At 51.4% G+C, this 20,798-nt stretch overlaps 8 protein-coding genes and 1 non-coding gene across 9 annotated transcripts; 4 read left to right on the forward strand and 5 right to left on the reverse strand.

Annotated features, from left to right (window-relative positions):
* Positions 1 to 639: 639 nt before the first annotated feature.
* Positions 640 to 3,282, reverse strand: BO88DRAFT_405787 (transcription factor TFIIIC subunit TFC6). The gene is made up of 2 exons (XM_025706978.1): positions 1,686 to 3,282; positions 640 to 1,636 (listed from the first exon to the last, which is right to left on the reverse strand). Exons 1-2 carry the CDS (start codon positions 3,094 to 3,096, stop codon positions 789 to 791), a joined length of 2,259 nt encoding a protein of 752 aa, XP_025562177.1. The 5' UTR covers positions 3,097 to 3,282; the 3' UTR covers positions 640 to 788.
* Positions 3,283 to 3,785: 503 nt separating this feature from the next.
* On the forward strand, positions 3,786 to 4,850 carry BO88DRAFT_416135 (uncharacterized protein; the record flags this gene model as incomplete). The annotated part of the gene is made up of 2 exons (XM_025708233.1): positions 3,786 to 3,815; positions 3,876 to 4,850. The coding sequence occupies 2 exons, from the start codon at positions 3,786 to 3,788 to the stop codon at positions 4,848 to 4,850; spliced, it is 1,005 nt and encodes a 334-aa protein (XP_025562178.1).
* BO88DRAFT_444608 (dolichyl-phosphate beta-D-mannosyltransferase) lies at positions 4,676 to 5,842 on the reverse strand (the record flags this gene model as incomplete). The annotated part of the gene is made up of 2 exons (XM_025710123.1): positions 4,676 to 5,654; positions 5,742 to 5,842. 2 exons carry the CDS (start codon positions 5,840 to 5,842, stop codon positions 5,021 to 5,023), a joined length of 735 nt encoding a protein of 244 aa, XP_025562179.1. The 3' UTR covers positions 4,676 to 5,020.
* A 350-nt stretch (positions 5,843 to 6,192) lies between these two features.
* On the reverse strand, positions 6,193 to 6,881 carry BO88DRAFT_70625 (uncharacterized protein). Its single transcript, XM_025713070.1, has 2 exons — positions 6,505 to 6,881; positions 6,193 to 6,440 (listed from the first exon to the last, which is right to left on the reverse strand). Exons 1-2 carry the CDS (start codon positions 6,710 to 6,712, stop codon positions 6,220 to 6,222), a joined length of 429 nt encoding a protein of 142 aa, XP_025562180.1. The 5' UTR covers positions 6,713 to 6,881; the 3' UTR covers positions 6,193 to 6,219.
* A 546-nt stretch (positions 6,882 to 7,427) lies between these two features.
* BO88DRAFT_70623 (uncharacterized protein) lies at positions 7,428 to 9,925 on the reverse strand. The gene has a single exon (XM_025713069.1). It carries the CDS (start codon positions 9,756 to 9,758, stop codon positions 7,617 to 7,619), a length of 2,142 nt encoding a protein of 713 aa, XP_025562181.1. The 5' UTR covers positions 9,759 to 9,925; the 3' UTR covers positions 7,428 to 7,616.
* A 2,224-nt stretch (positions 9,926 to 12,149) lies between these two features.
* Positions 12,150 to 13,582, reverse strand: BO88DRAFT_70638 (uncharacterized protein). The gene has a single exon (XM_025713071.1). The coding sequence runs from the start codon at positions 13,451 to 13,453 to the stop codon at positions 12,194 to 12,196; it is 1,260 nt and encodes a 419-aa protein (XP_025562182.1). The 5' UTR covers positions 13,454 to 13,582; the 3' UTR covers positions 12,150 to 12,193.
* Positions 13,583 to 15,979: 2,397 nt separating this feature from the next.
* Positions 15,980 to 16,106, forward strand: BO88DRAFT_t161. The gene has a single exon. It is a non-coding gene; the product is annotated as a tRNA-OTHER (tRNA).
* Positions 16,107 to 16,507: 401 nt separating this feature from the next.
* Positions 16,508 to 19,021, forward strand: BO88DRAFT_405791 (coatamer subunit protein). Its single transcript, XM_025706979.1, has one exon. It carries the CDS (start codon positions 16,561 to 16,563, stop codon positions 18,988 to 18,990), a length of 2,430 nt encoding a protein of 809 aa, XP_025562183.1. The 5' UTR covers positions 16,508 to 16,560; the 3' UTR covers positions 18,991 to 19,021.
* A 302-nt stretch (positions 19,022 to 19,323) lies between these two features.
* On the forward strand, positions 19,324 to 20,620 carry BO88DRAFT_390638 (nuclear transport factor 2 family protein). The gene is made up of 5 exons (XM_025704961.1): positions 19,324 to 19,401; positions 19,573 to 19,826; positions 19,904 to 19,975; positions 20,050 to 20,148; positions 20,263 to 20,620. The coding sequence occupies exons 2-5, from the start codon at positions 19,746 to 19,748 to the stop codon at positions 20,368 to 20,370; spliced, it is 360 nt and encodes a 119-aa protein (XP_025562184.1). The 5' UTR covers positions 19,324 to 19,401; positions 19,573 to 19,745; the 3' UTR covers positions 20,371 to 20,620.
* Positions 20,621 to 20,798: the final 178 nt, after the last annotated feature.

Consider the following 20,798-nt stretch of genomic DNA (forward strand, 5'->3'; position numbering starts at 1 on the left):
GGCCTGTCACTAGATCGCTGTTTCTGCGCCATTCGCGCGTCAAAGACCTATCCCACCCCATTCATTCTATGTGGTCGTTCTATCAATCTGACAGGTTACCGCACCTAGATCAACCCTTTCTAGGCAAGTGCTGGATTCACCTAAGCATCGTCTTCCACGTTTATTCCTGAACCTCGTGAGGCCACCGTCTTGGCCCGCCTTGCCGGTGATTTTCAGTATTGATGATGTTGGCTATGGAGCTGATCAGGAGCAGGAAGAGAGCATTGCCCGTGAGTAAGACGTCATGGAGTGGGAGAAAGATGGATCAGTGCCATAATCGGTTGTGCTGACAATTTGATGGTATGAGGTCGAAAAGTCGCTGTGACTGACAGAATGATACACAGGCATCGCTGCCAGATGCTGAATACTTTTCCATTGCGCCGTTTCCGATGCTGCGAACGAGGTTGAACGCTGGTAGTTGAAGGAGATTTACATTGATTCTAGAAAATCAATTCTGTATAGTGACATATATATACCTTAGGTATATGTGTATGATCTTGCATTTAAATATCACAATATACATGCCTCAAGAGAGCAGTATCGCTATTTACTGAGGCACGCATGCTGCCCTACGAGCCTCAGGCAGGCTTCAAGATACTGCTGATCGACGGACCCTGCATGCATGTATGATACTCCTCAGACGTATTCTACGTAATACATTTAGCGGTCGAAGGGTTATTCTTTTGGTCCTTCGATTATGATCAAAGTATTCTTCGTCTCTACTACCAAGCCATGCTGATTCCTAACCCTCACGACAATGCCAAATCCTCTACCCGAACCAGGCCACATCCCATCCCCGCCGCAGCCCACCCGGCGCACACGCGATTCGGATTCCACGAGAGCGCGGTGACGTGGGTTTCTTCATCAAAGATAGTTATCACCGCCGTCCCGTTAATCAGTCTCGGGTCACCGACCAGATTACGCAGCAAGCTGGTGTGTTCGGCGCGGTAGCCGTCGTGAAACCGACTAGTGCCCGTACCGGTGCCTGAGCCACGCGCCCACTCATGCTGGAACCAGGTCTGTTGCCATTGTTTCTCCTTGGCGTGCATCATTCGTCGGAGGGGATTCGTGGCTTGCACGGTGCCGCCGGTGCAGCCGACGAGAAGGCTTGGGTGCCAGAAGCTGCAGGGTCCGAGGGCGGAGACCATGCTCGGGAGACGAGCCACGGCGGTGGAGGTGAAGAAGCGGCGGATGGCGAGGAGGCGCAGAAAGTCGTTTTCGTCGCCCGAGACGAAGGAGTGCAGGAGTGGGGAGTAGGTGAGGTGAGCGGTGCCTACGCGCATGCGGTTTGCGCTGACGCTGTCTTTTTGGGGGTCGATGATGGAGGTGAGTCGGCTTTCGCCGTCCATGGAGGTGGTGCTGATGAGATAGGGATGGGTTGGGTAGGCGGAGGCGAGGTTGAGGATCCACGTCGAGTGGAGTTGCTGGTAGAAGTAGGGGATGGGATTGGAGGGGGAAGATGGCGATGAGACGATGCTCCAGATGGCGACGAATCCGTTGGCGCAGCCTACGGCGATGTCGCTGGGAGAGAGCCATGTTACAGAGGTGCATACGGTCGAATGTGGTTTTGCTTCGAAGACGGGGGATTGCAGTTTGTCTGAACAGTTAGTTTGCGCCTTGGGCTTTGCTTTGGTAGGTGGACGTACAGTATTCGGTCTGGTTTGAGTCACGGCTCAATTTGACGTCGATAACCCTCACCCGGCCATCTCCCCATATGCCTGCCAGTAGGCCGACGTTATCCTGCGCGTCTTTGTCGTCTTCGTTCCGCGGGTCTCGAGGCATTGGGCACCAGGCCATTCGCCTCAGATCGCCCCAGTCGGTACACAGCGCGAGGCGTAATCGCGGCTTGGAGGTCATATCGGTTGTCTTGGTTGGTGACGCGGCTTCTTCAGCCTTGAACTCCCAAAGCTGCAGGGCGGACGGATAAGGCGCTGAGGGTCTGAATGCTGGAGCTGCCTGGTCTTTGTACGGATCTGGATAGTGCTCTTTTTGGTCTGGTAGGATTGGAGCCACGACGGACAGATACTGCGTGAGGCCAGTTTGATTTGGCACCCAGGCCAAACACTGGACTTTGTTCCCCAAATTAAGAAGCCAACCCTCTCGCTTCTTTTTCTTTCGTTCAAACTGTTTTGTCTTGGCTTGCTTCCCTTGTTTCTGAGCTGTAGTATCATCATTCCATGCCTCCCCGAAATCAAGCACATCATTCTGCGCGAGGGAAAAGACCTTCTGGTCATCAACCGGGCCAGCGAGCACGGTGTGTGGTCCTCGGGAACGAGGAAAGTAGACCGAGCGAGCGTCATTTTCTTTAAGCTTCTGAAGGCGCTGCCTCTTCCTAAACGGTGCACCCACATCCTTACTATAGTACCAGTCCCATGCACGGGAGCTTTCCCGTTTCATGTCCTCAGCCTCCAAGCCAAATGAATTCCCATATCCATAATCTGGCAAATCATGCGACTCGTTCAAAGTCTCGCGCGTCGGAAACGTAGAATCCACCCCCTTATACCAACGATCCCGCGCACTTATAATCGAGAGTATATCCCTCTCATCCGTGCCGAATGTAACGCGCAGATGAACCGCCTTTCCAACATGCTCAAGGGGGTTCCACGATCCGCGCGAATGCGTCTCCTCCCCAGACACAGCAAGGCTCCCATCCGGACGACGTTTTTTAACACTGCTGCTGGGCTTTGGCGTAGCGGCAGCAGCGGGCTTCTTCCGCTGACGACGACTGCCCCCGTCGACTTCTGAGGCCGACGCATCGTCGTCTTCCTCTGCATCTTCACCTTCATTCTCAAGGACCATTTCCACGTCATTATCGTTGTATTCGTCATCATCGTCGTCGTCGTCATCGCCGTTGGCATTATCCATGGCAAAGTCTTCGTCCGAGGAACCCTCATCCGCGACAGCTTGTTTCGCCTTCCCCTTGCCCTTTTTGCGCTGCGGAGTTTCGGAGGTGGAGGGACCCTCTCCTTCGTCGCTGAGACCGGCCGCTTCGAAAGGGTCATGGATGTATTTTGTCCTGGCGCCAGAGGCGCGATTGGACCTGCGGGGGCGAGGCATTATGAATTGGGCGAAGTGCGGAGTAGTAAGTGCGATTTTCTAGAGGGTTAGAATAGATGTTCGTCGCATTGCGCATGAGCTGCGGTAGGCGGGTAAATTTTTTGGCTGCTGGCGGGCAATCGCTGCGCTAGCTATCAGGCATGCTGTAAACAGATTGTGTCTCTTGATTGAGAGATTGAAGCATCGATCAGCGGGGAGTAGCAAGAAAAAGAAAGATAACTGAAATGAAGAATGATGGATGGAGCTATGCTGTTTTCCTGTTCCGGGCAAGTGGGCTTGGCGGTACCTGTAAATACACATTACGCCCCACTAGTGCGATACCAGCATCATTCAGTCGGATTATAAGATTAATCTTATACGAGTATAAGTTGGCATTGGATTGATTAATGGAGTGCCGTATATAAGTAGCATACCTCCCAGCTGCTAGATATGCCCATATAATCTGTTTCTCATATGGCTAGTATCCAACGACCTCCGTATCAGCCTGTCCACACTAAAAGACCCCGCTCATGCAAGCAGTGGGCCGGCAGTAGTTGCGCATCTCTTGAACCACAATCCATCGCAGCTAGCAGCAATGCGCTAACAACCTTCTACCTACCACTATCTGACATAAAACTACTCTCCAATCCCTTTTACACACAGACATCCTCACTCTAACACAACTACAACTACAAGCACAACCAACTAACATGTCTCACCCCGGCATCCTCCACCACTACGTACATCCCCTCCATCCCTCCACATCTATACCCAACTAACCACCATCACCACCACAACAGGCCCCCCGCCTCGTCGCCTTCGAATTCACCCCTCCCAACAGCACCCCCAGCACCAACGCCCTCCTCTTCATCGGCGGTCTAACCGACGGCCTCCTCACAGTCCCCTACGTCCCAACCCTCGCCTCCGCCCTCTCCACCACCTCATCCACCCCCAACAACAACAACAAGAACACATGGAGCGTCTTCAATGTCCTCCTCACAACCTCCTACCAAGGCTGGGGCGTGAACAGCCTCGACCGCGACATCGAAGACCTCGCCCAATGCATAACCTACATCCGGAAGCTGAAAGGCCCTGATTCCAAAATCGTCATAATGGGCCACTCGACCGGCTCTCAAGATGTGCTTCACTACCTCTCAGCCCCGAACCCAATCCCACACAACCCCGCCGTCAACGGACTCCAATACCTCACCAGACCCCCCGTCGACGGCGCAATCATGCAAGCGCCCGTTTCGGATCGCGAGGGAATGCACATCACCATCACTACGGCCGAGGCGCGAGGTGCCTACGAGCAGCTGGTTGGGCTGGCGAAGGCTGCTGTGGCTGAGGATCCGAGGGCGATTTTGCCGTTGAATTTGACGAGTTTGGTGGGGTTGGATGCGGAGACGCCGGTCAATGCGTGGCGGTTCTTGAGTCTGGCGAGTCCCGAGAGTCCTGAGAATCCGAGCCAGGATGATTTGTTTAGTGCGGATTTGGCGGATGAGAAGCTTCGTGCGACGTTTGGGGTTGTGGGGAAGAGGGGATTACTGGGGACAAGGCTTATGGCTCTGTATTCGGGGGCGGATGAGTATAGGAAGCCTGGGTTGGATGTGGAGGGGTTGATGAAGAGGTGGCAGAAGGCGACGGATGAGGGGGCTGGAGAGGTGAAATGGGATGCGGAGGGGAGTGCGGTGATTGAGGGGGCGAGTCATAATGTGCAGGATGTTGGACAGGAGGAATTGGTGGAGAGAGTGAGGGGGTATTTGGCTAGACTCTAACCCATACAACCCTACCTATAAGCGATATAGATAGACAGCAGACCAACACACATTGAACCCAGTAAATACTATACAGAGCACTCAAGCTAGAAAAAAGAAAGAAAGAAAAAAGAGGGTATAAAAGAAAACCACCCACACCACCCAACTACATACACAGTATAATAGTTCATTCAAACCTTCAACCAAAGCGTCACCACCCCCTTCAAATACTCCACAATCTCACTACCCCCCAACTTACTCTCACCATACAACCGATCCACAAACGTAATGGGACACTCCGCAACCCTGAACCCCATAGCCTTCGCGCGGACCATCATCTCCATCTGAAAACTATACCCTTTACTCTGCGTACTATGAATAACCTTCTCAAGCACACTCTTCTTATACAACCGAAAACTGCCCGTCAAATCACTCACCCCGGGCATCAACATCACATCCGCAATGAGGTTCGCCGTACGGGACGTAAACTTGCGGAACAAATCCCATCCGTACACACCACCCTTGATGCCATCGCGGCTCGCGTACCGTGTGCCCGTCACGATGTCTGCGTCCCCCAGCTTCTGGATGCGGATCATCTCCGGGATGAATTTCGGGTGGTGGCTGAAGTCGGCGTCCATGATGATGACGTAGTTTCCCGTCGTGAATTGCAGGCCGTGGATGTAGGCTGTTCCCAGTCCGAGTTTGCCGGCTCGGGGGTGTAGGAGGATGTGGTTCGCGCCGTAGTGCTTTTGGAGTTGTTTGGCGATGTCCAGAGTGCCGTCGGGGCTGCCGTCGTCGACGATGATGATTTCCCAGTTTAGGTTGCTATTTCAATTTCAATTCTTTGTTAGTATGCCTTGTGCTTGAGAAAGGAAGTATGGGGGGAGATGGTATTGGAAGGGGGGAATGTACTTCTCGCGAAAGGTCCGCTCCAGGAGCCAGACCATGATAGGGAGGTTCCTGCGCTCGTTGTAGGTCGGCAGGATGACCGAGTATTTGTTTTCGGCGCCCATTGTGTTTGACGGTGAAAGAAAGGGAATGGATTCAGTTAGATAGAGTTGCGAGTGTGTGTGTGGGTGTGGGTGGTGACAGACAGATTAGAGCTGTTGTAGTCAGGAGAAAAGAGGTGACTTAGGTTAGGTATTATTATTGCCGCGGGAGATCCGCGTTCGTCGTAACGTGGCCAGTCTAGACTAGACTTACTACTACTACTGTACTATCCGGAGCAGAACAGAGCACGGACTTCCCTCACACTGTTTCTCTCTCACTGTAGGTACTTTACTATTATAGACTTATTTATTCCCATCCACAATCTATTCCACATCACTCGCAGATAAAAATTACAAAACATACACGAACACAACGCACTAACTAACAATTAAAGACTGACTTAACCAAGGCGTTCCGACGGCCGATCCGCCCTCTTCTCAATGTCCTCATTATGCCGTCTCACATCCTCGGGCGCATCCGCCGAGGTCTTCCCATCCTTATCGACATACGGCGACTGATCCCCATCAGCTAGGGTCGGATGGGCCTTGTTCGATGGCTCCTTGCTATTGCCACTGCTGCCGCTGCTGCTCTTCGCGGATCCCGTGTCCGGTGCAGGCGGACCTAAATTATTTGAAACGGACGATCAGCTTCTATGCGACCGGTGGATAACATCACTGCTGCATACCTGGGTGCTCAATGTCTCGCGTTGGCTGGTTCCGCGGGTTATTGGGCTGCTGGGCTTCGGTGTCGCCTTCGCCCCCGTACGAGCTGTGAGCGTAGAGGCGTTGTCCCAGGGGATAGTAGGCGCTGCGAAGAGGCGCCAGTTGGCGGGCGGAGATGGAGGAGGAGGGTGTGGCTCGTAGGGAAAGGCGGTTACGGAGGAAGACGCTCATGATGTAGGATGTGGTAGCAAACTTGATTGATGGTATATCTGTAATGGAAATATAACAATCTAGCAGACAGATAGATATATCATAGATAAATAGGTGATAGTAGTTCAAAAAGAAAGATAGTATGGAGTAACATCATTCAGTGGCTGTTCGCCTATATAGTAGGCAGAGGCAGAGGTCGATGTCGCGATCGCCATGACGTTGCCGACCGGTCATTCACCTCGCAACTCATGGATCGACCAAACATCGCCCCAGTTCTTAGGATTTACCTGTTCCACTGAATACACGCACTCGTTACACTCGCCCGCGAGACGAAAGCATTTCTTGTAACCCAGATTTTATTATCTTGGCTGATTCAGCCCATGAGAGCAAATGAATTCGGACAATATTGCCAGAACATGTCGAAATGCCATAATACCAAACGCCATCCCATTGATGGCCGCCGATAACAAGGTAATAGAAAACAAAAACCAGCAAGGAAAGGTCCAGTTGTTGCGGGCCTCGATAGAATTAAACGAATGACTTGTCATGCCCGTAGTGTATAGTGCCTGGCACCGTTTCCCACCCAAAAAAACGCCGCCGAACTGTTGTCGGACAAGAAAATGTGAAAATGTGCCAATGCAAATAGACAAGCCAAAATCAACCAGAAAATAGCTCAAGGACAATGCCACCCAGCTTCAGGGGTGTTCAATACACGGAATGCACGCCGTACTCTGTCAACAGTACCGGATCTCATACCCAAGAAATAAAACCAGCAGTCTTCGCAAGACAATCATTCGTATGCACGTGAGTCGAGAAGAAAATCGTTCCTTGGTCTAACGCCGACGCCGTGGTTGTAAGAGGCCACGTTGGAAAACAAAAGCCGCTCTCGTTTCATCTTCGTTCTTCGGTTTCATGCCCCGCCGCATCAGTCCGTCAGGGATATGCAATAGCAATAACTCTCATATTCGGCCTTGGCCGTATATGTCTGCGATGTCCCCGTGGCGGCCTCCACGGTCGTCGTCGGCGTGGGTTGAACCACCTTGATTTGTACTGTCTCTTGCGAAATTGGGCCGACTTGGCCGTCATCCAGGACCTGCATCTGCTGGCAGTATGGATTGGCGGCCGAAGGGTTGTCTCGCTTCTCCTCCATCTTGATCCGGCGAGGGTAGTCGGCGATGCTGCTGCTGCTGTCTCTCTTGGAGTAGGAGTTCGAGCTCCCTTGAGTGGCCTGCGCTATCTGAGTGCTTGTCGTCGTCACAACTGCGGTGCTGCTGTACTGATATTCCTTGGTCGTCTCGTTGATGTACAAAAAGAACTCCATGACCGTGCTATTCCACCAACAGAACCACGGCTTGTCGCCGGCCTGAGCCGTTTCCTTGCGACTCAGCATACTCGACACGACTTCATCTTCAGTCACATAGTCTCGTTTGGAGGACGAGCTCGATGGGAAGCTATCCTGCGGCACAATGACCAATTTATCGTAGAACGTCATGAAGGTCAAAGCTGGGCCAAAGCTGAGATCATTGGAGTCCATCATCATACTCAAATTCTGAGTAGGGTTAGAGAAGACGGGCTGCTGGGCACCGTAAGTGAGTGAAGAAGAATAAGCGCTGTCGTATGAGTCCTCGAATGTAATATTGCGTTGCTCGTCCGTGCCTCCAACATTGATAGGGATCTTGCCCGAATTGAGGCAACCCCACGACACCCGGTAGTCCGAATCAGCCACGCAGAATTTCGACTGGTTCTTAGGAGATGCGGGGATAGCGTATTGGCCAGTAGGAAGCGTCAGCAAATTGGTGGGCGTGGCTGTCACTGGAGTCGCGTCCATCCTGGGCGTCTCCGTCACGGTCACGATATGTGGGCGACTTGGCTGGCCTCCGTGGTCTTGCTCGGCTGCCTTTCTTGCCCCTAATACGCCGCCAATAATACCACCAATGCACCCTCCAATAAGCATAACCACTCCCACCAAAACCAGCGTCCAGACCGGCAATCCACAACATGCCTTTTTCTTGCCCTTACTCTTCAATTTCTCCTCAAATGCCATGACCCCAGTGACCGGCGGCTCTTCTAAGCCTCGGTTTCCATTACCGTTACCGTTACCGGTACCGCCTCCACTGGTTGTATTTTCCATCACTAGTGTATTTGAGGAAACCTCCGACATGGGTGGTCCAGCACGCTCATTATGGAGTATTTCGTCTTGCATGATGCCAGCATCATTGACGGTCGCAAAGGTGCCCTCCACTTTGGGAACAGCATTTTCGGGATAACGAGAGTAAGGAGGTAATTGTTCAGTATGACCATCCGGTCCAATTAGGTCGCCAAGGTCGTCATCGGCCCGGTTGGGTGGTCGCTGATAGACTTGCGCGTTGTGTCCGGGAAAGCCCAAAGGTACCATGGAGTTGTCAATTCCGTCATCCTCTGCCACCACGTTCTGTGGGTACATTGCATACGGATGCTGAGGGGCAGTCGTGTCCTCCAACGGTCGGTCCACCGGCCGTAATGTCGATGTGGTGGCCACACTGGGAGAGCGACTAACGCCGACCTGCGGGTACATCGCATACGGATGGCTGGGACCGGTTGCCCCCGTGTAGGGGCTCAAAGCCCGAACGGGCATGGAGAAACGCGAGGAGGCACTTTGGCTGCGACTGGTGATGGAAGGAGCGGTGGACGCGACAGAGTTGCGATTCGCTAGGTCCACCCCCTTCGGAGGAAGACTCGATCGGTGGGGGGTTTCATCGAAGGAAACCCGAGCCTCATCGCCAAAAGGATCCTCAGCTAATTCGGCATCGGTCGGAGGGATGGTGTTGTAGGCCTTGGGCTGCTGCTGTTGGGGTACCGAACCACGAAGGGTGTTGGAGGAGACACTGGAGGAGATGGAGGGGCTTCGAGGGGTGAGAGTGGCTTGTTCGGCATCAATAGGTTCTAAGGAATATTCGTCGGAGAAGACATTGGGGTTGGAGGAGCGACCAGACATGGAACGATGATGCATTGAATCGACTTGTTGAGACGGGGGTCGCGAGGACTGCGAGAAGGAACGGTTGTGGTCGGATGATAGACGCCCAGACATGGCGTTGAACAGCCCTGTCGGGCTACCTCTTTGTTTCAGTCAATCTCTCAGAGGAGTCGGCCAGTCACCTGGGTCGACTGAAGCCGATTACCGAATAGAGGAGATTGAGAGTTAAGAAGGAGAGAGCGAGAGAGAGAGCGGGAAAGAGTGACGAGTCGGAAGGAGAGGAAGGGGATAAAAGAGTGATAATAATCACGACAGCCAAGAGAAGATATGAATCTAAAATGAAAGGCTGAGGATGGAGAGGATGAAGCGTTGGTGGGATGGAGTGGGAGAGGGTAGGATGTCGTGATGGTGGTGGTGGTAGTAGTGGTGATTAGGTAGTGGAGGGAGGAATGAGAAAGAGGAGAAGGGAAGGGGAAGAAGAGCCGAGTTTCAAGCCAGTCAAGGCCAATTCAAGTCAGTCGGACGAGTTGGGGACGGAGTGGCTGCTGCCTCAGGAAGCCAGGGCCGCCCGAGTTGTGGCCGAAGGGGGTTTAGCGCGGACTTGGAAGTGGGCAAACGAGCGAAAAAAGTGGGCGGCCTTTTTTCTTTTCGGGGACCCAAGAAAGAGAGTGACGCTGGATTGCAACAATAACAAGAATCAAGCTAATGAAAACGAAAGGATGGACTTGGGACATTGGAAAGGAATTAAAATTTCAGCAAGTCCTTCCATTTAACTGTCAACCTCAAATATTCTTATTGCGTAGTCTCTAGATAGATACTCCGTCTCCTCCCGTCATAGTCGATGTGTGTTCTATTTGTGGTATGTAGCTACTGCTGCGCCTCGCCACTACGGGCTACTTACTATCTATCTATCTAGTCGCGCTGTCGTAGTGACAGATACGGGGTAGTCTACCTTTCTCTTTCTGTTGTGCCGTGTTGGCCTAGAACATTCACTATCCACTTGCTTCTATGTAAGTAAAAAGGATCAAAAGAACTAGAGGGATAAAATAAATAAGATAAAAAAATAAAATAAAAAAACGAAAATTTTCGAATAACAGACGTGAAACACTGGCCATGGTTCTTGTCATCTTTTCAGGCCCTATCCGGCGCTGAAAGTATGAGGCAAAGTACCCCGGCAAGCAACCGGCGTGGAGGCGTGACCACTCACAGTAACGCACCCACACTCCCACTTTCCCTCTCTCCTCTCTCTCTCTTCTCCCTCCTTGCGAAGCAACTTTGGGCCTGAAACACTACACTACGTACATCTTCCTTCCCCCCATCGTCGTCAGAGGCGCCTGCAGCAGAGACACCGGTCGCTTCTTCCCTTAATCCCAAGCGGTGTGCTCCGGATTCATCCCGTTCCTTGGCAGCATGACTTCGCTAATTCCAAGTATCTCTCGTCTATGAGTATGGACCTTTCCATAGGTGATCTGATCCGATCGGTGGATATTTTGTTTTTTTTTTCTGCGTTGTGGGCGCTTCTTCTTTTTCTTCTACTTCGATTCCCTTCTTTCCATTCATTCCATTCATTCATCTTCCCTGGTCCCTTGATTCGCCCTATCCTCCACAGTCAAATATGCCAAAATGAGCTAAACTAACCGTACACATGGAAACCCACACCTTCTTTGCCTCGATCGGGTATGATCCGCCTCGAGTTCGGACAACCTCCAGGAGGCGGACTATCTCGCTGGAGGCAAAAACGAGGAACAAAAAAAACTAAAACGGCCAGGACCAACCAAACTAGCGGCCACTACTGGAGACAGAGGGGTCTAGTCATATCCGCCCGACTCTGAAGAAGGGTTCGTGAGGTGCTGCCGGTGGAACCCGCGAGGACCTAGTTGAAAGTAGTGCATGGCTCGGAAAACTCTATCTGGCCGAATTCGGAAAGGCGCGCGCAATCCCTGGCTTGGGTAAGGATGCACGCATCTTCAAGATCTACGCGGTTTGGTTATCATGCGGTCGGGCGATTATATCATAGGAATGGACGGACGCTCTTTTCGCCGTTTCCGGCCTGTCACACAGGCTCTAGGTCAAGTGACAGTCACACACAATGGTTGAACACAATTCCTTGAATTATCATTATGCTAAGGGCAATAGTTTAAGCAAGTAATGGTAGCCTGGCTCGCTACCATGCACGATCTCCTGCCGGTCATATAGACCATGGGATCGTCTGGATGGTGGGCGACCCATGGCATCTGGTACCTGCCTGTCAGGAACCATCTAATCAAGGGCCAATGAATGAGAGGGGTAGAAAAAAAAAAGAAAGAAGAGAAGAAAAATTGACAAAAAGAAAAGCCAACACCGAAAGGGTGGACAGCTTACATCACATAGATCGGAACCTCAAACATGCAATAGACACGACGAAAATATGGGAATGTTCACAGAAATGTACACACAACAAACAAAAGGAATCTATGTACTAGACAGCATCTCCAAACTCAATCATATACACAGATGGTACTTTTGTACACAAACGAGTGGATACTTGCCAGGACGTCGCCCTTGACAAGTTAAATTTTGGCTTCGGTGGCGCTCTGCTTGAATTGCTCTAGCTTTATTCGAATATCTGGCCCCGAGCACTCAAATTTATCCCAGGCACTCCGGTTCCAATCAGAAACCCACGGGTAGTCCACAACAACTTTCTGCAAGTTAGGACATGAGTCGAGGATGTGCTGAATTACATTTACCCAGCTTCCGTGCGCCAGGCCAATGGATTGAAGGTCCAGTATCCTCAGGGTACTATTGAAGCGTGTCAGCCACATGATCAGATCTTCCGGCTCAACTGTGAGATACGAAAGCCTCAGCTTCTCGAGTCGGTTAGTTCGTATGTTTGCGGAGCTGGCTAGCTTGAATATTGTTGAGCGACGTGCAGGGGTATCAGCTAGACTGTGAAGGGAAAGGCTTCGAAGTTCTGGGGCGTGCTGAAGGATGTGGGAGAGAGCAGTACCTCTCGAGAAATCCAATGAGGGCGACTCGGTAATCTTGAGCGACTTCAGGCGCCTCCACACCCTTGCAAGATTTGGGTGCATCATTGACTTCTCGTTCGCCCGCGACTTAACAACCCTGCTGTCCAGTATGAGTTTCTCGACCGGGATGGTGTTTTCAGCAAGGACCGCATAAAGAGCGTCCTCGATGTACATGACTTTGTTCTGCAAAGTCGACCCTGCCCTGGTGAGTGTGAAATGAAACTCTTTGCAGTTGACTAACCGATTCAAGTCCTGCCTCAATGCTTTCATCTCCGGAAGCTCATGAAGGGCCTTTCGGTCATAAGATAGGCGCCCCCAACTTACCTTCCGTGCAGCACTGTACCCGATATAGGGCACGGTTACATGCAACGACCTGGGAAGGTGATTGATAGTGGGGTCAATCGCCAGAGTGTGGATGTTTTCGATCTCTATGGGCGTGAGCCTCGTGTGTTTCCTGGCATGTAAGGAAGCAAGAATGGACGGGTATGCCAGTTTGCTCACCCTTTGGGAGACGAGATAGAGGCTATAGAGCCCATCCCGGTCAAGGTAGCTGGCGATCATGTCGAATAGCTCTGCAGGAAGAGTATCGAGATTATGAAATGCTTTTCGGGGTTCTTCGAGCACTGCCTGCTCCGCTGTTCCCTGCTCGGGAGATGACGGCTCGGTCGATGGCTGCTCTGGTAGTGGCTGGGATAAAAGTGACCTCACACTGAAGTCTGTGGAAGCCCAAGATCGGGTTGAAGTCTCGCTATCTCGTACACACAACGCCCACTTCCCCCAATATGAAGAAACGCAGTTGCCCATAGCGAATGATTGGTGCCGAGTTATAGCACGGATAGGGTTCTATGCCGGAGCTATGATGCCAGCTCGTTATAAACTATGATTTCAACATATTCTGCCATGGACAGCATGAGATGCCTATATACTAATCCAATCAGACCGCAAGCCATGGTGACACAAGGATCCCATAGCTTCCCAGACTGGCTTATTACAGCTATGGGTATTGGATGATGACGAACAAGGCAATGAGTAGGCCATGAAAAAAGCCGCCATATCGTGCCTATGTCTCAGACATGGCGGGCTTTTCCTCGGTCGAGGTTTTACTATTTAATGAGTTGCCTTTGTTTGTTAGTATGGCTTCAGACGGTCGACAACTTGAAGCTGCCCATTGTTCAAGCCGCGTTTTGTTCTGATCAAGAAAAGATGATTAAGCGGCATCCTTCTCTCATTTTGGTGTTGGTGGCCGGCCCGATTGGCTGAACCGTTTAACTATCACAACAGTAGAGGAAGTTTCCCGTCGATGGTTCCACGCACTGATCTCAAAGGAACAGTGGTTCTGAAGGTGGAGTCCTGGCTAGTAACAATCAACCAGTCAGACTGCAATCTGCTGGGAACCAACGATGACCAGGGGCCACAACAATCAAGGAAAAGACCCGGAGCCACCAGAACCCCTCACTGTTCACAACTGGCTTAGACTAGTTGTTCCAAATGGCCCACCATCGTGAACCCCCTACATTGGGTATGCCATGTGGTTGGGTTATCCGCTGTCAGGTACCCTGGACGCTCTGTGGAGAGCCTACACCCTCATAGCAGTTACAACCGACGGAGTCCGCAAGTTCTGTCTGAAGCCCGGCCAGAGCTTCCATTCAGTCCACATTCCAAGCCAGATCGTGAATTATCCCCCACCGGTCAGGACGCAATGCTTTGGGTTGGAAAACAGGCCTGGGTTGGCATAAGGCTGCTACTACTTGTCTGACATCAGTCCCTGGGTCGTGTAACCAGGAATCGCCCGGGGCCTAGTGGAACTGTCGATACTCGTAATCGGCCCAGTGGTGCTTCTGGGATGATCCGATAACACACGCGGGTTTTTATCGGAGCCCGCAGGTTCTCGAACTGAGGCACTCAGTTTCGCTGTGCTGTTACACGTCTATTGGTGGATGGGCAGCATTGACTGTCTGAGAATGGAGTCGTCGGAATTCTCCTCTCAACGGTCTTTGCATTTTGGAATCGTTTGGGACGCTTTTTGTGATTGGTTCGAGTTCTTTCTCGACCTTGTTACAGAGATGTCTGGCAATTGGGTGAACTAATCACTTACTTCAAGCATACTAGTTGGCGCGCATGTTTTCTAGTTCACACGTCAGACATCCTCTACTCCTTCAGTGACGCACCGATATCGCCATTGTCCGATCTCACGCACGGATCTTTCCTTTGGTCTTGCGGTAGGATCGTCATCTTAGCTTTGCATGCTCTCGCATTTGTTTGGCGGTCTGAGTATGAACATTTTCTTGACGCTTAACAACAGTGGGGGTGTATGTGTGCTGATAATGTGTGCCGGCCAGTCTGGTATCCCCGTATGGATACGTCTCGCATATCTCCGCAGGGGTACACTAGGATTTCTTTGCTGATCAGGCAACAGTTCGCTGTCGCCGTGCGCTTGGGGAAGTGGTTTTCGGGTCCTGGGGTTTATTCTATCGACGTATCCAACTACCACTGGATTGGCTAGACAGGCAAGTCTAGCGGTGTCTTTATGTGGCATTCTATGTTACGCTCTCATAATTTTCAGTGGCAACGATCTCGGTGCCACTATGTCATGCCTTCGGTGCACGAGTCGGACATAGGCCGCCCGGCACAAAGCAGCATGGTCTGTATTTAATGGCAGTTGGCTTGGTATCCGAGCCTCTCATATATACTCCATCTAAAGCTACTGGATTTGAGGTCTACAACTTGAAAGCCTTGGCATGCCACCAGTCATGGAGAACTCACGGTACTACCCATTAAGAGTGCCTTCGTAGCTGGTGTGTTTGGTATTAGGTTACCGTATCACCACTAGTATAGTTTACTGGAAATCACCGGTAGCCGAGGGTTGGTGGCATGACTTGTGCATGATCCTACGGGAATATATATCCACACATCTAAGTAACGACTCCTCCGTTGGAGGAGTTTATTGCGACACAACCACAAAAAAGGCCAACAACAACATATGAATCGACAGGAGTAGCATACAAATCCCACCTAGTACACAAGCCAGAGCTCAACCGCTGCCATACTGCCACCAGAGCTAGTAGACAGTGAAAGAGCAAGAGAGCGTAAACGTGAACTGAGACAAAAAAAAAGCGGGGCAACCAAAGCTAGCAAGACAATATTAATCACCAAACATAAGAGCGCTATGGCAATTTCTTATTCTAATGAACGAACAGTAATCACTTGTTATCAACCGTTCATGCTTACCTCAATGCTATCTCCAAGAAGAATCGACGAGCGAGCATACTCTATACGGATCTTTATTAAGCTCGATATGGCTTGACCAACGGAAAGCTTTCTTCAACAAATGGGCCTATGGCGCAATTGGTAGCGCGTAGTAAGTTTCACTGAATCAAACAATGGTTCCAACATCCACTAACCACTTCAACAGCGACTCCAGATCGTAAGGTTGTCCGATCGAGCCGGGCTGGGCTCATTCCCATCTTTTTTTGCTTTTCCTTCTTTTTGTACTCTAGTAACATGGCAAGTTATCGTAGTTGCATTACTCACTGAGATAATACTCAATGGCTCTGTATTCGGTCAGTTCGTTGCTATTGCACCATTGCATTATTCGTCTGCAGATAATTTAATAAGCGTTATGCCTGCAGCCCTGGCTCTCTGTGTTTGTCCAAGATGATAAATTGCAGCAACAACATACTTAGCAAGTACTACAAACAAGTCACTCGCAATTAGACATGCAGATAGCATCCCAATGTAGAAAGATGCAGTCGCAGCAGCTATGTTGATGCACGTATGCCTCAGGCCGCAACAAGTCTATCTCCGCCTCCGCGCCCAGGGCCGACCGACCGACCAGCTTCTCCAATTCCCCCCTCTGTCAAACACACCTACTCCCCCAACAAGAGGCTTCTTGCCGCTGAAGCTTGGCCGCCATGTCGGACGAGTCGAAATCGAAGGGCTTCCCGGACATTCCGGCCAAACTGTCCGCAATCCCCAAGAAGTCGCTCTTCGAACGTCAGAAAGCCGAAGCGGAAGCCAAACGAGCCCGCGAGCAAGCCGAGACCGCCGCCGTATACGAAGACTTCGTCAAGTCATTCGAAGATGACTCGCCAGCTCACGACCGACATTCCTCCGATGGACGTTTGAGTCGATTCCCGCCTAAAAACCCAGGCTTTGGTGGCCCTGGAAAACGCCATTTCACGAGCTCGGGGCCGCGCTTGAGCGGTCCTGGTACTCTTGGACCACCACCTCCGAGAAAGCGCCCACATGAAGGGTTCCAGCCAATACACCGCAATCGGGATACGGCATCGGGGGTATTGGGGTTTGATAATACTGCACCGGCTGCCGCGTCGGCTTTCCGTGCTTCGGACGATGAGGATGAAGCAGCTGCTGATGCGAAAGAGGCTGAACGGGCTGCTGCGAAACCTACTTTATATCTTGCGTCTCTACCGCCGGGGACTTCGCCCTCGGTGCTCAAGTCTTTGATACCCTCCGTGTTGACTGTCGATAATGTTAAGATCCTGCGACCCCCAGGTCAGCCTACAAACGACCGGAAATCGGTAGCCGCCATTGTGACTCTGGCGAATGAGTCTGCGGCCTCGGATATCGATAGCACCGTTAGCGCTTTACAGAACAGATATCTAGGATGGGGATACTATTTGACAATATCGAGACACCTTTCCTCTGCTGCTATTGGCTCGACGATGCCGGTCACCGTCGGCCTGTCTTCTGCAAGCTCTCTTCCTTTCGGCGCCAAGTCCATAACGCCCGATATCCCCGGACGGCTCAATCGTGCTCCGCCCCCGGGGATGCATCGTGGAGGATTCGCACCACCATCGTCGTACGGATTGGCTTATGGGAGGCCTGGTCCTTCCACCCAGGTTGAGGTGAAGGCACCGTCAGACTTGAAACAACTGAAGTTGATACACAAGACACTGGAGAACTTATTGAGCTATGGGCCGGAGTTTGAGGCGCTGCTCATGAGCAGACCCGAGGTTCAAAGAGACGAGAAATGGGCATGGATTTGGAATGCTAGAAGTGCTGGTGGGGTGTACTATAGGTGGAAGCTGTGGGAGATTCTCACCAATACCCGCCCTCCTGCAAATCGACGGGGTAGGCCGCAACCATCATGCACTATATTCGAAGGTGGTGCGAACTGGACCCCGCCGGAGGCACATATCAAGTTCGAGTATACAACACGCATGGACGAGTTTGTAACGGACGATGACTACGACTCCTCTGACGAGGAGATGTCTGATTATGAGGACGAAAGGCGGAACCTTGGCGGTGCACCGCCAGCAGAGGGTCCTGGCGCTGCAAATGAGGGACTGGGCTATATGAACCCTTTACAGAAGGCCAAGCTAACCCACCTGCTTGCTCGACTTCCGACTACGCATGCCAAACTACGAAAGGGCGACGTTGCTCGAGTTACTGCGTTCGCCATTGAGCACGCGGGCGCAGGGGCTGACGAAGTTGTGGAAATGATTGTATCGAACATCATGAACCCGTTTGCCTACACTGGAGCGAATCCCGATCGGGAGGCAGAAACAGGAATTGCCCGGCGGGAACAAGCAGACCTAGCCAAGGATAATCCCGCCGAGGAAGGGCGGCCACCGACGAAGGAGAATCTGGATACATCAGCTGCAAAGTTAGTCGGTCTCTATCTAGTATCTGACATCCTCTCATCTTCCGCCACGAGCGGGGTGCGACATGCTTGGCGCTACCGACAGCTGTTTGAGTCTGCTCTGAAGACACACCAGGTGTTCGAGCATTTAGGGAGACTTGAAAAGGACTTCAGATGGGGACGATTGAGGGCCGAAAAGTGGAAGCGCAGCGTTGGCACTCTTCTTCATCTGTGGGAAGGCTGGTGTGTGTTTCCACAGTCAAGCCAAGAACACTTCTTCCAGATCTTTGAGAAGCCGCCGCTCACAGAAGAGGAGCTACGGGAAGAGAGGGAGAAGGCCGAGGCCGAACGCGCCGCGAGTGCATTCTCCAAGAACAAGAGCCGCTGGAAGACAGTCGATGAAGATGCTACCTCCGGGAAGTTTGATCCTGGGCGAGCGTCTGAAACACATCCTCAGCGGATGGATATCGATAAGCCGACGGCTGCACCAGCAGCAGCTGAGAGCTTTGATGGGGAATCTATGAGTGATATTGATGGAGAACCCATGGAGGACAGCGATCTGGAAGGGCCGGATGGAGAGCCAATGGAAGAAGATTCTGCTGCAGAGGAAGATCCTAGGGAGTCGGAAGAGCAACCGCAAAAACCAGCCGAGCCACCAGCCCAACCGGAGTATCAACCGCCAGCCCGAAAGCCGCGGCCCAAAGCCGAAGATATGTTTGCCGATTCAGACGATGAGTGATATAGGGCTGCTCGGGTATGAATGGTGAAGACGGAATGATATGTCTATATTACTAGGTTATAATGTCGGGCTACGATACCTTTTCTCGTATTATGCACATCACAATGGAGGCAGTTTACGGTGTAGTAGGTGTTTGGTTGCAGATGTAGAAACTATAAGTCAACAAGATGTACTAGTTATGTTAACTAAAGTGAGGCTGGAAGAAGTCAGCAGAGTGGCACGCTTGCTGCCTTAAGGGCGCTAAGGCACCGACCCTGGCGGCGCCCCACAATTCCCCTCGCGACGGAAATACTTTTGATGTTGATGTCAACCTCGACTCTTTCCTTCCTGTCTATCCCACTGCCACTGCCTCATCTCCTTGCATCCTCTTCTTTTTAGATCTCACAAATACCACATCCATCAAAATGGCCGGTAAGTCCGCTCTTGCGCCGTCGCTCTCCTCGATGCGACGCCCCGTCCATCTCATCTGATGTTTTGCTGCCCCTCTCTGAGGCTCTTGGGCTCCCCTCCATGGCGAAACACACAACCACCTTCACATATAATCATGACAATGAAAGCTAACGCAATGCCTTCAATATTTAGACTTCCAGAACATCGCACGTATGTATTATTATTTTCGATCTGGCCCCCATATCCCATCAATCAGGAGATGACTGCATGCATCGTCGCATCAGACAGTCCCCTCCTATTCCCATATGCGTCGCAGATACCCGAGTCTACCCAAATAGACTGCCCCCCATAACATGGCCTAACATATGTCGCTACGAACAGAGCAATTTGTGCAATTCTACTACCAGACCTTTGACTCGGACCGTCAGCAGCTGGCCGGTCTCTACGTACGCTAGATACCCCCCCGCAATCCCTATAAAGTATGCTCTCATTTGGCTAACGATTTCGTTCTCCTGATTGATAGCGCGATAACTCCATGCTCACCTTCGAGACCTCTTCTCAGATGAGCGTCGCCCCCATCATGGAGAAGCTGACCGTTAGTTTTCTCACTAGCCTTTGCTTGAGACCCATTACCAGCTTGACTGACACATGCGATGCGACACATTACAGAGCCTTCCCTTCCAGAAGGTCCAGCACCAGATCTCCACTCTCGATGCTCAGCCCTCTGTTAACGGCAGCATCATCGTCATGGTCACCGGTGCCCTTATCGTATGTACCCTGTCTTCGTTGGCGGAAGATGCCTTCCCTCTTTTCCCGCACCCCGAGATTAACCGAGGTTGGCTTGCTGTTCATTTGTCTGACTTTATTCCGCCTTTCTTATAGGTCGATGATGAGCCCCGTCCCATGAACTACACCCAGACTTTCACTCTCAACCCCGAGGGTGGCAGCTACTACGTCTTCAACGACATCTTCCGTCTCATCATGGGTTAAATCTGAAACATGAGGAATTAGCGGGGTTTTTGGTGTGACGTGTGTGATGGGTGATTTAGGGGTGGCCCATTCCAGTAGACAGCTTTCCATGAGATGAAGTTAATGAATTAGTTCCAAGAGGATCGACACGTTGCTTTTGGTTGCTGTGTTTCAATTATATTCCCCTGTCCTTTCATTGTGAGAGTTTTATATTATTCTCTTCCTTGTTCACTAATATATATACTATACTATCTACCCGTTTCTCTCTATCATGTTTGAGCCTGGAACCGAGCACAGTCAATCATGGACAGCTGCGCCAGCAGCGATTGATACATTGCAGCCAAGAAGTATAGTCTATCCAAGCAAGGTATGTAGGTAGGATATACATGGCATCGGAACAGAACAGGACGATCTCAGAAGAAGTACAGTTTTTGCGCTTTTGCATCTTC

The sequence above is a fragment of the Aspergillus vadensis genome (assembly GCF_003184925.1).
Source record: "Aspergillus vadensis CBS 113365 unplaced genomic scaffold BO88scaffold_14, whole genome shotgun sequence".
Taxonomy (NCBI): Eukaryota; Fungi; Ascomycota; class Eurotiomycetes; order Eurotiales; family Aspergillaceae; genus Aspergillus; species Aspergillus vadensis.

What these genes read in the sequence shown, in the direction of transcription:
- BO88DRAFT_405787 (XM_025706978.1), bottom strand. Translation starts at nt 3,096, where the DNA reads ATGCCTCGCCCCCGCAGGTCCAATCGCGCCTCTGGCGCCAGGACAAAA. An exon ending in CTCAAACCAGACCGAATACT is followed by an intron (nt 1,637 to 1,685) that starts GTACGTCCACCT and finishes CTAACTGTTCAG; the next exon opens with ACAAACTGCAATCCCCCGTC.
- BO88DRAFT_70625 (XM_025713070.1), bottom strand. Translation starts at nt 6,712, where the DNA reads ATGAGCGTCTTCCTCCGTAACCGCCTTTCCCTACGAGCCACACCCTCC. An exon ending in GCGAGACATTGAGCACCCAG is followed by an intron (nt 6,441 to 6,504) that starts GTATGCAGCAGT and finishes CAAATAATTTAG; the next exon opens with GTCCGCCTGCACCGGACACG.
- BO88DRAFT_70623 (XM_025713069.1), bottom strand. Translation starts at nt 9,758, where the DNA reads ATGTCTGGGCGTCTATCATCCGACCACAACCGTTCCTTCTCGCAGTCC.
- BO88DRAFT_70638 (XM_025713071.1), bottom strand. Translation starts at nt 13,453, where the DNA reads ATGGGCAACTGCGTTTCTTCATATTGGGGGAAGTGGGCGTTGTGTGTA.
- BO88DRAFT_405791 (XM_025706979.1), top strand. Translation starts at nt 16,561, where the DNA reads ATGTCGGACGAGTCGAAATCGAAGGGCTTCCCGGACATTCCGGCCAAA.
- BO88DRAFT_390638 (XM_025704961.1), top strand. Translation starts at nt 19,746, where the DNA reads ATGTCGCTACGAACAGAGCAATTTGTGCAATTCTACTACCAGACCTTT. An exon ending in AGCAGCTGGCCGGTCTCTAC is followed by an intron (nt 19,827 to 19,903) that starts GTACGCTAGATA and finishes CCTGATTGATAG; the next exon opens with CGCGATAACTCCATGCTCAC. An exon ending in TGGTCACCGGTGCCCTTATC is followed by an intron (nt 20,149 to 20,262) that starts GTATGTACCCTG and finishes CCTTTCTTATAG; the next exon opens with GTCGATGATGAGCCCCGTCC.